The sequence below is a fragment of the Cyprinus carpio genome, chromosome B2 (genome assembly GCF_018340385.1).
Source record: "Cyprinus carpio isolate SPL01 chromosome B2, ASM1834038v1, whole genome shotgun sequence".
Classification (NCBI taxonomy): domain Eukaryota; kingdom Metazoa; phylum Chordata; class Actinopteri; order Cypriniformes; family Cyprinidae; genus Cyprinus; species Cyprinus carpio.
In genome coordinates, this window is record NC_056598.1 from 12,907,617 (window position 1) to 12,921,531 (window position 13,915).

The 13,915-nt window shown below is 37.4% G+C and overlaps 1 protein-coding gene across 1 annotated transcript in view; it reads left to right on the forward strand.

Moving 5' to 3' along the window:
* LOC109078009 (ras-responsive element-binding protein 1-like) overlaps nucleotides 1-13,915 on the forward strand; it is a 36,827-nt gene that overhangs the window by 13,668 nt on the left and 9,244 nt on the right. Inside the window, exons 2-6 of the mRNA XM_042718091.1 lie at nucleotides 561-649; nucleotides 7,258-7,389; nucleotides 7,477-7,688; nucleotides 11,540-11,629; nucleotides 11,792-11,955. Of these exons, the coding sequence (XP_042574025.1) occupies nucleotides 646-649; nucleotides 7,258-7,389; nucleotides 7,477-7,688; nucleotides 11,540-11,629; nucleotides 11,792-11,955 (602 nt within the window). The 5' untranslated portion in view covers nucleotides 561-645. The remainder of the gene's footprint in view (nucleotides 1-560; nucleotides 650-7,257; nucleotides 7,390-7,476; nucleotides 7,689-11,539; nucleotides 11,630-11,791; nucleotides 11,956-13,915) is intronic.

Sequence of the window (13,915 nt, forward strand, 5' to 3'; positions counted from 1 at the left end):
ACTCCATCCTGTCTCTATCCCCTCATCCTCACGCTCTTCTGTCTCCTTTTGTTCCTGGGTCTTTTAATACCAGCTCTTGTGATATGCTGTTGCAGTAGTAATGTTCCCTACAGATGCCTGTAACACTGGCTCCTGCACTCACCAGAAAGGAAACTTGGCAGTGTGTGTGACTTTGTGTTATGTGATGGCAGCTCGTTTCAGTTTACCAGCTCAACAAGAGGCCTGAGGCGGGATCTCTCCTGTTACCTTTACACTACAGAGAGCACATCTGAAATGATGTCAGTCTTTCTCATGTGGCCTTTTCAGGTCGCTGTCTCTTCCCGGACCTCGCCTCATGGGAAAACATGCTCTGAATCCACTATAGCCTGAAGGATTTCTCACTTTAATCCTGAAGGAAAACACCTCACGTTCATTTTCATGCTTACTCAGTGACTCGGCTGCCTTTAACTCTTGTGTTAATGTGTGCTTTTTTCAACATAAAACATGCTTTGTTTATACGGCTTTCTTGCGGTGTAACACTTTGTGCTTTGTGTGGTAATTGTGTGTTTTGTTGCTTTCAGTATGAGCAGAGGTTGCTTTCCCTCATCCTGCCCCCGTGACCCTGTGGCTCCATGACCCTGTGACGTGTTTAGCCCAGACCTTAAAATGGGTAAATATGCAAAAGACACCTAAAATTACTGACTCCTCTGTGTGTGTGTCCACAAGGATAGTAAAACCTGAAATTTTTTACATTGTGGGGGCCTGCAGTCCCCACAAGGGAATTATTTTTATTAAAAATAGTAAATGATGTTTATCTGAAAGTGTAACAATGCAAACAGGTTTTCTGTAAGGGGTAGGTTTAGGGTTGGGTTAGGGGATAGAAAATATTGTTTGGTCAGTATAAAAACAATAGAAGTCTATAGCCCTTTTCACACTGCACGTTGGTCCTGGAAAATTGCCGTAAAATTGCCGGAGTGCCTTCTGTGTGAACGAAAACACATCCTGGGATTGATTCCGGGATCGATCCTGGGTTGGGGACCTAGTAACATTTCCGGGTTCAGTCCCGGAACAAGGTCTGTGTGAACAAAAGCCAGAACCAATGCTATAAAGGGTGTGTCGTAGTGATGATGCACATTATCGTGCGACTCTTTTACCGGGTGTTTTGAAGACAGATCAACGTTCGCGATGTAAAAATATGTGCAAACTGTAATGAAGCAGAGATCAGTTGGCTCCTCACTATCCGTGTTGAAGCTGAAGTGTGTGTGTGTGAGGTTGTAACATAGGTGATGTCAGGCCTATGACAGATCTCTTTATCCATACACTGTTAAAAATGTTTCTAATTTTTACAGGACAAATTTAAAGATGTTTCAGTAAAGTCCAGTTAATTAGTTACCTTACCATATATGGTACACCATTGAAATGGTTTAACATAGCATAATATGTCATTTTAAATTACTGTAAAATTTACAAGTAAATTTCTATATAATTTATAGTCAGGAGGTGTTGCTCAACCTCAATTAAGAGATTAGTTGACCCAAATACACTCTGTCATGATTTACTCACCTTATTGTAATTAAAAACCTGAATGACTGACTTCTGTGGAACACAAAGGGAGATTTTTTGAGGAACTCTGGCAACCAAACAACATGAAAGTGAAAGTGAAAGTGAAAGTGACGTGACATTCAGCCAAGTATGGTGACCCATACTCAGAATTCGTGCTCTGCATTTAACCCATCCGAAGTGCACACACACAGAGCAGTGAACACACACACACTGTGAACACACACCCGGAGCAGTGGGCAGCCATTTTTTTTTTTATGCTGCGGCGCCCGGGGAGCAGTTGGGGGTTCGATGCCTTGCTCAAGGGCACCTAAGTCATGGTATTGAAGGTGGAGAGAGAACTGTACATGCACACAACATTGAACCCAATTGACTTTCTTTGTACAGACAAAAAGACATTTTTCAAAACACACTCTTTTACGCTTCACAGAATAAAGAAAATCAAACAGGTTTGGGATGACATGATAAATGATGACAGAATTGTAATTTTGGGGTAAATGATCCCTTTAAGGCCCTTAAAATATTCCTCACAGTGTGCATGTTGGTATATAAACAGAGCATCTTTATTTAGATGTCAGCGCACTGCAGATTAAGATGCTGATTTTCCAAAATTAGACAGAGAAAGAGAGGAGTGGTTGAGTGAGTGAGATGGAGGATGGTCTGTAAGATGGAGGATGATAACAGGGAAGAACAGAGGAGCTCTGCAGTGTAGAGGAAGCAAAGGAGAAGAATGGCTCAGCATTCCCTAGAACTTCCCAGCCACCATACCAAACAGGAAATGCACAAGTTCCCTGCTTTCTCTTTGGTGGAACAGAGAGGGAGGGGGGGGCAGACTTTCCATTCCTCTGTGTACTTATGAACGAAAAGAGGAACAAAACAGTCAAGAACACTCTGAATGAAAGCATAAATCTACTGTGAGCATTCATGCAGTACGGGGGCAATACTTAGGATTTGAGAATGTTTGCGAATGTTTATTGCTTTGCTCCAACACTTAGTAAGGGCAATCCCAGAATCCATTGCAACAAGCTCAGTGAAACAAAATTGTGGTGGAAGTGAGAGAAATTGGTAATTTTTTCAAAGGAAGCTGCTTTGAGAAGATATTGGACCAGAGCTAATATTTTCTTCAGAGTTTTCTTGGATGAGCCTATATGCCTCTTTGTCTGATTGCTGTTGTCCTGTTGCTTCACCTTGAAGTGTGCATGTGTAAAAGAGAGTGATGGTCCAGGGCAGATGGACTCATCATTATCCAGTGTTATCTGTTCCCAGTAGGAGGGAAGGTCTATATAATCCCCAAACTCCCATTAACTAAGACACTTTTATAGGCTGTAGATGAAGGAGGTCATGTGCTTGCCGGGACAGTGTCTGTCAGAGCATCAGCACTCCTTTATTCCATTTATCCTTTTTGTTCTTCACATGTATAAAGTGTCTTGAATGATTACTGCTTACATTACTCGTACTTACTTTACATAGCTTTAACATCATTTTAAACAAACCAGTGGCCTCATAGCAACACCTTGGCATCCACTCCCACAACATTAAAACACTGCAGCAGCATGTTTTTGTTGACTTGTACACTACTGTTCAAATGTGTGGAGTTAGTAAGATTTTTTTTAAAGAGGATTAATATTTTTATTCAGCAAAAACACATTAAATTAATCAAAATAACAGTAAAAACAAAAAGATAAATTCTCAAATAAATAAATTAATTTTCTCTTCATAAAATAATTCTGATAAAAATGCATCACAGTTTCCACAAAAATATTAATTAGCACAACTGTTTTCAAGCATTGATAATAATAAGAAATGTTTTAAGAAGAATTTCTAGTAGATCATTCATGTGACGCTGAAGACTAGAGTAATGAAATTAAAGATTCAGCTTTGCCATCCCAGGTATAAATTACATTTGAAAATATATTCAAATGGAAATATATTCAAAATATATATAAAATTATTTAAGTTGTAATAATATTTTACAGTCTTACTGTATTTTTATCAAATAAATGCAGGCTTGGTGAGCATAAGAAAATTATTTCAAAAGCATTTAAAAAAATCTTACCGAGCACAAACTATTTGAACGGTATTGCCTATTGCTTTCTGAATTATAGTTTTGTATTCTGCGTTTACCTCCTGCCAGTTCATTTAATTTTCTGCCTCTCATATACCAAATATCTTGTCATTATGTTACTCCTATGAGCCATATGATGATATGTTTAACTGTGATGTCCATCTGTCATTATTAGCTCCAGTGGCTAATGAATTAGTGTCTTTAAGCATGATCCTCTCAATTAGTCCAAAGATGCTTGGCTAATAACAGCTCATTAATCTCAGATAATCTCTGGATCTATGCTGTATTGCCATCTCAGCTCACAACACTTATATCCAGCATCTGTGAGGCTGATAACTGTATTGAGTCTTCACACTCTAAATGATCATTTATCCTTCTTATTCTTCTTTGTTCTTAAAAATACTCAATAGGTGCGTTTCCATTACAGATTTGCTCAAAACTTTTGCAATATTTTATAAATATCGATAAAAACTACCGCAAAGTGGTGGCATTTCCATTAAACAATGTTATGCGACTAGAACGTCATTTTTTCCTCTTGCGATGTTGGTAGGTTTACGTATATGCCAGTCACCACACTAGCCATTATTTTTAATTGAAGGAGACTAATGCGTATATTTTAGCAAAGCAGAGTGGAGAGCCACTTGTGTGGTGCTTACGTGCCGCGGCGCGGCTGGTATAATCACAAGCATTGACTAGAATAGCTGCCATCAGCTCCGTTGGTTGTGTTGGAGCCATAATGCGCCGCAGACATGTGCAGTGTAAATAAGGGGTTATCCATCCATGCATTAATGGCAAGGAAAGACCCTTATACTTGAAAGTGGCCACATATGATGTGTTTCTTGGAGGTTATAGTAAATTAAAGAATGATCATGTGATTTTTGCGTATACCAGGTGACCTGTAAATGCGAAAAAAACATTTCTATTGCAGCTTTGTGATTATATTCCTTTTTCAAATTACATGAAAAACCACCTCATGCATGCGTAAAAACTTTTTTTGCAATATATAGGAGTTTTTGCGACGTGTTTCCATTAGGCATATTTTCAATTTGCGCAGTCTGAAGGGTAATGGAAATGCAGCTAATGGAATCAGGATTTTTAATTTTGAAAGAAATGAATACATTATAATGAATTAGGCATGGGCCGATTACCGGTTTCAAGGTATACCACGATTTGAAAATTTCACGGTTTCAAAACCACTAATATTTTCCATTATACTGTTCCTGCGGTATGCGCTGGTTTCCATGTCTCCTCAATAACTGAAAGAGTAGGAATCCCTCAGGCTGAGTGCAGTGTAGAGACCCCTCCTCTTCCTGTTGGTGCGAGCGAGCGGTCAGTCACGTGTGTGTAGGATGGCCGAACTTAAGGCACGGGTACACATCACATTCTGCGTTCCTTTCCGTCTCGCGCACAGCCGCGTCCACACAGCTTTCAAAAATATAATCAACCGTAGATGAGCGCGGACAAATGAGCTCACATGTGCAGTACCACAGGGTGCGCGGCTGTCTGCGAGCCTTCTTGATGACGCAAATAACGTAATGCCGATGGTGTGCGGACTGCCGAAATATACTTTGGCCTTTACGAAATCGGCAAATGGCCATTTTTTGCCTTATTGCAACTCTCAGAGACGCTGAAGATGGACGCAAAGAGAAAAATACTGTAGCAGGCAGATCACTCACTGTTCATGATGCACAAACTATATATATATATAAAGTATATTGTGTCCAGCATGAAAAAAGATTTTTTTACCCAGTCATTTAAAAATAACACATTTCAGAGCTGTAACAACAAACCTGTCATATCGTGAAACCGTGACATTCTTGCTTAATGTTATCATACCGTCAAAATCTCATACTGGCCCATGCCTATAATGAATACATTGAAATGATTTTTAAATAAATAAATTAGCACACAGATGCACATCATTGGCTTTAAGTAAAACTTTTTTGTTGTCAGGCTTTGAGGGCCTAACAAAGATAGCGATCTGCAGCAACACATTGACCAGATGTCATTTGTTTTCAGTGAAAGTGGATGGTTTCTGTCAACATAAGCAACAACGACCACTGGTGATGCAATTTGGACGTGTTCAGAGTTGAGAAAAGTCTAGCTTAATGCAAATGAAAAGCAACACTAGAGATTTCACTGATCTATATGATTTGTGGTCAGAATTTGAAGTAATTCGACATAAGTTTAATTCAGAAACTAATAATCCTTCATTTTAATTTTGATATGATGCATAGCAATGCTTACTAGCAACCTGGTGACCTGAGATGTAAAATCTCTGTCAGTGTAAAAGGTGCATTACACTGCAGAATATGTGCATCTCTTTTGCTCAAAGCTGAATCCTTATAGACATAGAGGATAATCAGACTCCTCTGTCCTCATTTTTCCAACCAGTGGAAGTACATGAGCAGAGTTTGGGATGGTGGGAGCTGGGAGGGGGATTTCCTACCCTCCCCCTCCAGCAGAGGCGATCACACCCTGCTACGGCGCACACAGGGCCGCATGGTTAGAGCAAGAGAAAGTACAGCAGACAACCGTCTACCCTCCACTGCTCTCACAGCCACTTCCTGCTTTGCCTCTCAACCCAACCCCCCTACTGTTCTTCTCTTCACAGCAGAAAGACATTTCTAAGTTTCTCCCGTGTGAACATGCACCCATTTTCTCGAATCTCTTTTCCAGTCCTCTCTCTACACATTTCTCACATTTCACTTTTCTCTCTGTGTTTTCCTCCATCTCTGCATCCCCTCCTTCGCTCTCACGTATGTGTCATTCATCTTACTCTCCCTCGTCTCTTCACCCTGCACCACCCCCCTCACTGGGATGGGCCTCTCTCGCTGAAGTATTTATTCAGCAAGGATGCATTCATTTATCAAATTTTTTTTTTTTAACTTTTTATTAATAAAAGTATCCTTAACGTATTATAGTTTCCACAATAATAGTGGTAATAAGAAATGTTTCTTGAGCAGCAAATCAGCATAATAGAATGATTTCTGAAGGATCATGTGACACTGAAGACTGGAGTCAAATTCAGTTTTGCCATCAAAGGATTAAATTACACTTTAAAAATATATAACAATAGAAAATGGTTATTTCAAATTGTAATATTACTGTTTTTACTATATTTTTTATCAAATTAATCCAGCCTTCTTAAGAATTCTTTCAAAAACAAAAAATCTTACAGACCACAAACTTTTAAACAGTAGTATATAAAATGTCACATCCAAACCTCAACAGAGCCTTTTCAAAGACTTTCTTTTTGTCATTTTGGTCAGCCATTGAAAGAGACTTATTTCCATCATGCATTTAAAACCTAAATAAAAATGTGCTTTATTATCAGGGCCTTTGGCAGTCTTAGCACAGTCCTTTTTATGTTGATAATATAGAAGTGTTGTTGTTTTTATTTGTTTTGTCTATTTGAATGTAAGAAAACAATTAAGAAGCACATGTGCTAAAAGAGGAAGTTGACTGATAAAGTTGCTCCTGTAAAACGCGCTACAGTTTCTGCAGAGATTAACTGTAACCATTTAAGCAATGATAAGATGATTTCCACATGGCCTTCTTCGCATATGGGAAAAGTTATTTATTAATGGGTGTATCTTTTAAAAATGATACCATATTGAGTTCTGTGTGAGTAACAAATATTCTGTTCTTAGAAATGGAAAGTGCCTCCCCTAAGAAGACTGTCAGCAGTGCTGTTGGTGCTGCTGATGTGAATGAACAGTCTCATTTGTCAGAAGAGGCTGTGAACAATCAGTCCTCCACACATATACCAGAACCAGCTGAAGGTAAGATGCCACAGTGGCTCTAAGAGAGACAGTTTATCCAAAAATAAAGATTCTGTCATTATTTACTCACTCTTATCTGATTTATAGAAGCAGACTGTGATGGAAAGGATGACCCAGAACATGGAGATGATGATGAAGGTGGAGTTAGAACCGAGGAGGAGCTGTCCTCTATCAACTCCATGATGAGCACTGTGATGAATGTGGGCCAGATCGATGGAGTTGATTCTGAGCCCACCAAAACATCTCCCAGAAATTCAACCAAATCACCTTCTGTCAATCGTTCTGGGAGAAGAAATCAGGTATAGCGGCAGTTGTTATACTATTATATTATATTATGGTTATATATTAGTGGGGTCAAACGATCAATTGCGATTAATCGCATCCAAAATAAAAGTTTTTGCTCACATAATGTATGTCTGTACTGTATATACTTATTATGTATATATAAATACAAACACATGCATGTATATATTTAAGAAAAATATGTATTGTTTATATATTAAATATATTTACATATAAATTATATAAATATGCATTTAAATATTTTCAAAATATATACTGTATGTGTGTGCTTTTATATATATGTATATATATATATATATATATATATATATATATATATATGTGTGTGTGTGTGTGTGTGTGTGTGTGTGTTTGTGTGTAATAACATAAAAGTATACACAGTAAACAAACAAATATTATGTAAACAAAAACTTTTATTTTGGATGCGATTAATCACGATTAATCGTTTGACAGCACTGTTATATATATGAAGAGTTCAGATGCAAAAGCCTCTAAGTGCTGTTTGAAATTGTCTTCTAAAATTAACATTTTTATCAGCCTCTGTGTGTAGGTTCAGTAATTTCACTTTAATGGCAATGAATAGGTTTTTTTCATTGCCATTAAAGTGAAATAACTGAACATAAACATTAGAGCCTGATAAAAATACTAATTTACCAGAAATAGTACTTTTTGCCTACTATTTTATGAATACTGTTAATTCAGACATAATATACTACTTTTTCACATGCTAATTTTTGCCTACTGTATTAGTTATAAAATGCAAAATGTTTCCTCTTTAGCTCAAGTGATGCTACAAAAGGCTGGCCCACATTCTAGAGTAAATTTAGTCATACGAATTCTCCTGTTTTTCTACAAATGGTCTGTCTCGTCTGCCTCGTACTGGCAGTTACATAAACTCGGCTAAATGAGTGGCAACAAATGGCCCTTGCGCTTTCTCAATCCCCCCTTTGTGAGAGCCGATGCTTGTCTTATGCCTTCAATTAAAGTGTGGGATTTGACTGAAACACTTCTCTGTGGAGAAAACAGGTGTTTCAGTCCCCCAGCCCCCTCTGGTATCCCATCCCACAGGCCTAACTGTATTTCCATACGCTCAGAGTGACTCTTCACCGCTGCTCGCCTGCAGAAGGTCTTACCCACTGAATTAGTGATGCTCTTCCTCAGCCAGTGCTGCTGTTGTCTGGAGAAACAGATGGAGAGGCCACTTGTTGCTCCATGTGACGCGAGCGCACAACCGCTCCTGCTGCTCTGACACATACTATCTTCATCAGGCAGGCCACATCCTGCATCTGTTTTACCTGTTGTGTTTATCTCTCACTGGGGGACAAATAAACGTCTCACTGGGGTTTCGGAGTCATGGGGAGCCACATGTGTTAAGGAGTCGTATTTTTGTTTGATTAATGTATAATTACTTAATGTGTTTTCAGGGTCTATGACTCTCATAATGTGTAATAGTTAAAAATATATAGTTAGTTTAGTTACTATCTATATATAGGCACAGTATGATTTACAAACATTTTGTTATGCTGAACGTATTACAAATATATATTTATATTTTTTAAAAAGAAATAGTTAAATGGTACACCTTAGGTATGATTGTACTGTTGAAAGTCTGCAGTGTTTTTGAAATCTAGTCAGATATGTATATAAAACTTAGGGATGTACCGATAGGATAAAATTTTTTTTTTTTTTTTGGCCGATATCAATTTTAACAAACAACTATTGGCCAGTTCCAATACCAATATTGGTCAGTTGCATAAAGCAGGGCTTAAATATAAGAGAAAAAGAAAAGATTGGTTCACTCCGAGCAGAATCAGTATTTGAACGTTTCTGTTCTTGTGTTCCTCTGTGAAACCGGTTTGAGTAGAAAACATACCGGTTAATAACGTTATTTTTTAAAACTTTTTCTTTGCCAATAATAATAATAATAATAAAGTACAGCATTTAATTTACTCAAAAAGAAAAAATCATGAAGAGTCTTGAATTATCTCTTTAGTCATAGCCAATACAGCATCATCTTTTCTAGATTTACCAAAGACCAAATGTATTAAACAAAAGAAAAAACTGCCAACGCAATAAAAACATTAAAGAATTATTTTCAAGATATTTAAAAATGTTTCAGCATGGATAAAAAAATGCTACTCCTATAAGCGTTAATTTTGAGAGGAATAAACAGCCTAAATTAGTAGGCTGTACGTTGCATTTTATAATTGTATTCAGAAATAATGTTGGCTAAAATAATGGTAAATAAAAGCAAAATTCAAAACACAATTAGGCTCTTAACAAATCCTCTAAAGTTGTATTTAGGCTAAATATAAGTGACAAGCCAAAACTAATTAATTTAAAAACGAAACTGAAGCCTACTTCTCTCATTCTGCATGAATCCAAATGTTTCCATATTCGTGAAGTATCTGGATGCTAACCTATTATTTATTATGTAAACGATAGGCTTTGTTCTTCACTCACATTATCGATGTAAACATCATCCTTCACATATAGGCTATATCAGCAGTGAGGCGCTGGTCACACTGAACAGCACAGACTCTAGGCCCTACTACAGACTATTTAAACTGAGAAGAGTAACTTTTTATGTTTCTTTAATTGTATTTTATTTTGATAATGAACTGGCTGCGATATCAAATTAGCAAAAATTTGTTGTATGTGCGTGTGAGGCACCGACACGATCACTGCATTGTTTTCCCAACTGTTACTCCATAATTTATGGTCATACCATAGCTGGTTTGTCATACAGATAGAAGCAAACCATCATTCAAAACTGTAGAGGTTTTGTAAAATAAAGAAAATTGCTTTTTTTTTTTTTTTTTTTTTAGGTGAACTTCAGAGCGCGTTAAAATTATCCAAAACTCAATTTTTTTTCTTTTGTTTTGTTAATCTGTTAATGATTTAAAGGTGCTGTATGTAAGATTTTGACTACTAAAGCATAAAATACCTTTGTTTTGGTTTGTGAAACCCGTCCACTGCCAGTATACCCAATTGTATTTCAGCACCCCAGGTTGCCAGTTGGCGGAAAACACAGAGTATTTAATTTCATGCATCATCATATGTGCCTGTTCCTGTTTGTGTCGTCAATCTGGCAACCTGCATGTGCATAAGTCTGAGGAGGAGGAACAAAATAAAAAAAACCCTCAACCCTACATACAGCACATTCAACCAATAAAAAATTCAACAAACAGGAAACAAAAATAAAAAAACAACATAAAAGTTAAATATATTTTGTGTATAAGGCTATATATTCCTTTTTATGTAGCCTATATACTTTTATTCTGTTTTCTCCGTTCACAGAAATGCTGCAGGTGCGTGATCCGTGTTCTACACTGGTTTCAAACAAAAAGCTGCATATTACCTGCCATTTATTTTCACTTAAATGTAGGCCTTATGCTTGGCGGTTCGTGACATATACTCGTATAAACTCTAACGCGGGTGCATTGCCATTGTGACTTACCTATGATGAATTTACAGCTGAGAGCGGGCATTTCACTCGTTGGATGCGTCAGCGTTAAGTTTGCATCTGTCCGTACTATGCAGTCTATATTTTGCACAGATTTTATTTTGTTTTGGCAAGTATTTCATTATTTTGCCCAGAGAAAAATGTTGGATTATGCAACAGACATGCAACTCGTTGTCTCCATGCAGTTAATTAACCATCGTATCGGCCCTTTTCATGCTATTTCCGATATGCTGATGGCTTTAAAATAATTAAAAATCGGCTGATAAATATCAGCGGTCTATACATTGGTGCATCCCTAATAAAACTATATACTAATCAACTATGTAATTTAGTACATTGTAATTAAAATGTTGTGGTGTTTTGTCTTTTTGTCTGCTACAGGAAGTCAAAGACGAACGCTCAAGCTTCATTTGCCCCCTGTGTAACAAAAACTGCATGACACTGCACCAGCTCACCATGCATATCAGACAGGTGCACACTCTCTCTTACACAAACACACCAGAACATCCCTACATGTACACCTGTTTACTAAACCACAACAGTTTGTCATAAAATCTGAATTTTACTGAAACTGAATATATTATATAGACTGTATATCAGTATGTTCACGTCTGTGCCTCTTTTTTTCCTCAGCATAACACAGATAGTGGGGGAACTGACCACTCCTGCAGTATCTGTGGGAAGGCTTTGAGCTCAGCCAGTTCTCTGGACCGCCACATGCTGGTTCACAGTGGAGAGAGGCCATACACGTGTGTGATATGTAGTCAGACTTTCACTACCAATGGAAACATGCACAGGTAAATGGTCAGACAGTGTTTTTAAAATGGTAGAAGTTTAACTTTTATGTAAGTGTAGACTAGCCTTTTCACTACCATTTTTGCTCTTACCTTTGTTTAGTCAAAAGGTAATCTGTGGTAACCAACATTGTCATAGATGCTGTTTATAGAGCTTAATTTGTACTGAACACATTACATTTCTTTAAACAGAGGAGAAATGGGGTTCGTGAGGGAACTAAAAAGGGTTTATGAGTTGATGAGAAGCTAATAATTCATGTATAAAAATGTACATAACTGTCAAATAAAAACTATCAAAATATAACACTCTAAAAAAGATGAAATATTCTGTTTGCATGCATGCCATGTGATCATTGTCTGACATCAGAGAACCTTTAACATGCAAATGCATTGCTACAGTTTTTCTCAATCGATTTGACACTTTTCTCCAATGCAGTGTACTTGTTCTCAAAATATTTAACACAGCCATCCAAACACAAAATTATCTTAACCAAACAGTTCAACTTTACTGATAAATGAAGCACTGCATTTTTTTCTAGTAATGCAATTATTAAAATTAAATATTAACATCAAATCTATAGGTGTGTTCTCTATTGATTATAAAACACATTCAGCTGTAGATGCATAAATATGCTGAAAATACATGTTTATTGCAATTCTTGAACAGGGAGTTTTGTTTTATATATATTGTGTATATCTAATCAAAATAAAAATTCTTATATAACACCTGTTATCACCCATGAGAAAAAACTAATTGCCCCTTTAAACTTAAAATCTGTTTGTGCCATTTGGAAAGATGGTTCTGAGTCCATGCTTCTTTTCATGTCTTTGTGGTGGAGGGTTTGATGTGTGACTCTTTTTGTTTGTGTTGATGGGATGTGCATAGAGGGCTTCCTTGTGCAGTTGAGACATACAGGCATTCCAGATGGGGGTGGAAGAAGTTTGTGTGAGTGAGAGAGGGAGAAAAGGCAGGGGTCTGGGAGAGGGGTGCTGAACATATTTTTTGGATGGCCCATTATGGATTTTTTGGGTCATTTTTAACTGTATCGTTTCATATATTACATAACAAAAACAGCTTTGCTTGGCATGTTAAATCATGCAGCTGAGCTGTTTTTCCCACACTGCCCTCTGGCAATATTGATGAGGCACTGCAGAAGGAAACATTTACTGAGTGCATCAACTAGTAACTTCAAACACAAAACCACAATGTGATTAAGTGCTATGTGACAAGAAATTGCAAGAACTGGAATTATGCGTGATAACATAATTATGCTGATACTGTTTCAGTCTGTAAGGTATCAACATGGTTTTTTGCTGTGGCCAGAGACATGAGATGGAACAGGATTCAGGCTGTCAGGGTTGGGTCCACATGTGGGTGACCATCACTCTGCCTCTCTGCTATTAATATCTTTGGCTGCAGAATGTAAAACAAGATTCTTACCACTGGGTCTGCTGACATTTATCCTCCCTTTTCAGTTACATACACAGTGCAGACCATTAACTGTACACACTACAATGTAATACACATTTAATATGAAAACGTGCACACCATACATATGCTCTACAGACCTATTTGGTCAACCGTTTTCTATGAAACGCAGCTGCACATAAGCATCAGGGGCCTTGTATCTGGTTGAACCTGAAAGGTGGGTTTGTTTCTATGTAAGTGTAGGAGGGTGAGGGGTGCGCACGTTCCAGCATGTTGTAATGCAACTCCCAGCACTTTGCCTCCACACATTACCTCTGACCTCTGCTGGCCATATAATTGCATTTCCCACCGCCTGGTCACTCCTCTGTATTTTGCATGCTTTAATTATTGAATTATTCCAGTGGACCCGATGCCATCACATCACAGAGAATGTTTTACATGGATGAGGTTAAAGATTTAAATGAACACTTATTATTGTCATTTTTACAATTAAATTAAAACAGTTATTGTTAATTAATTCATTTTTTATTTTAA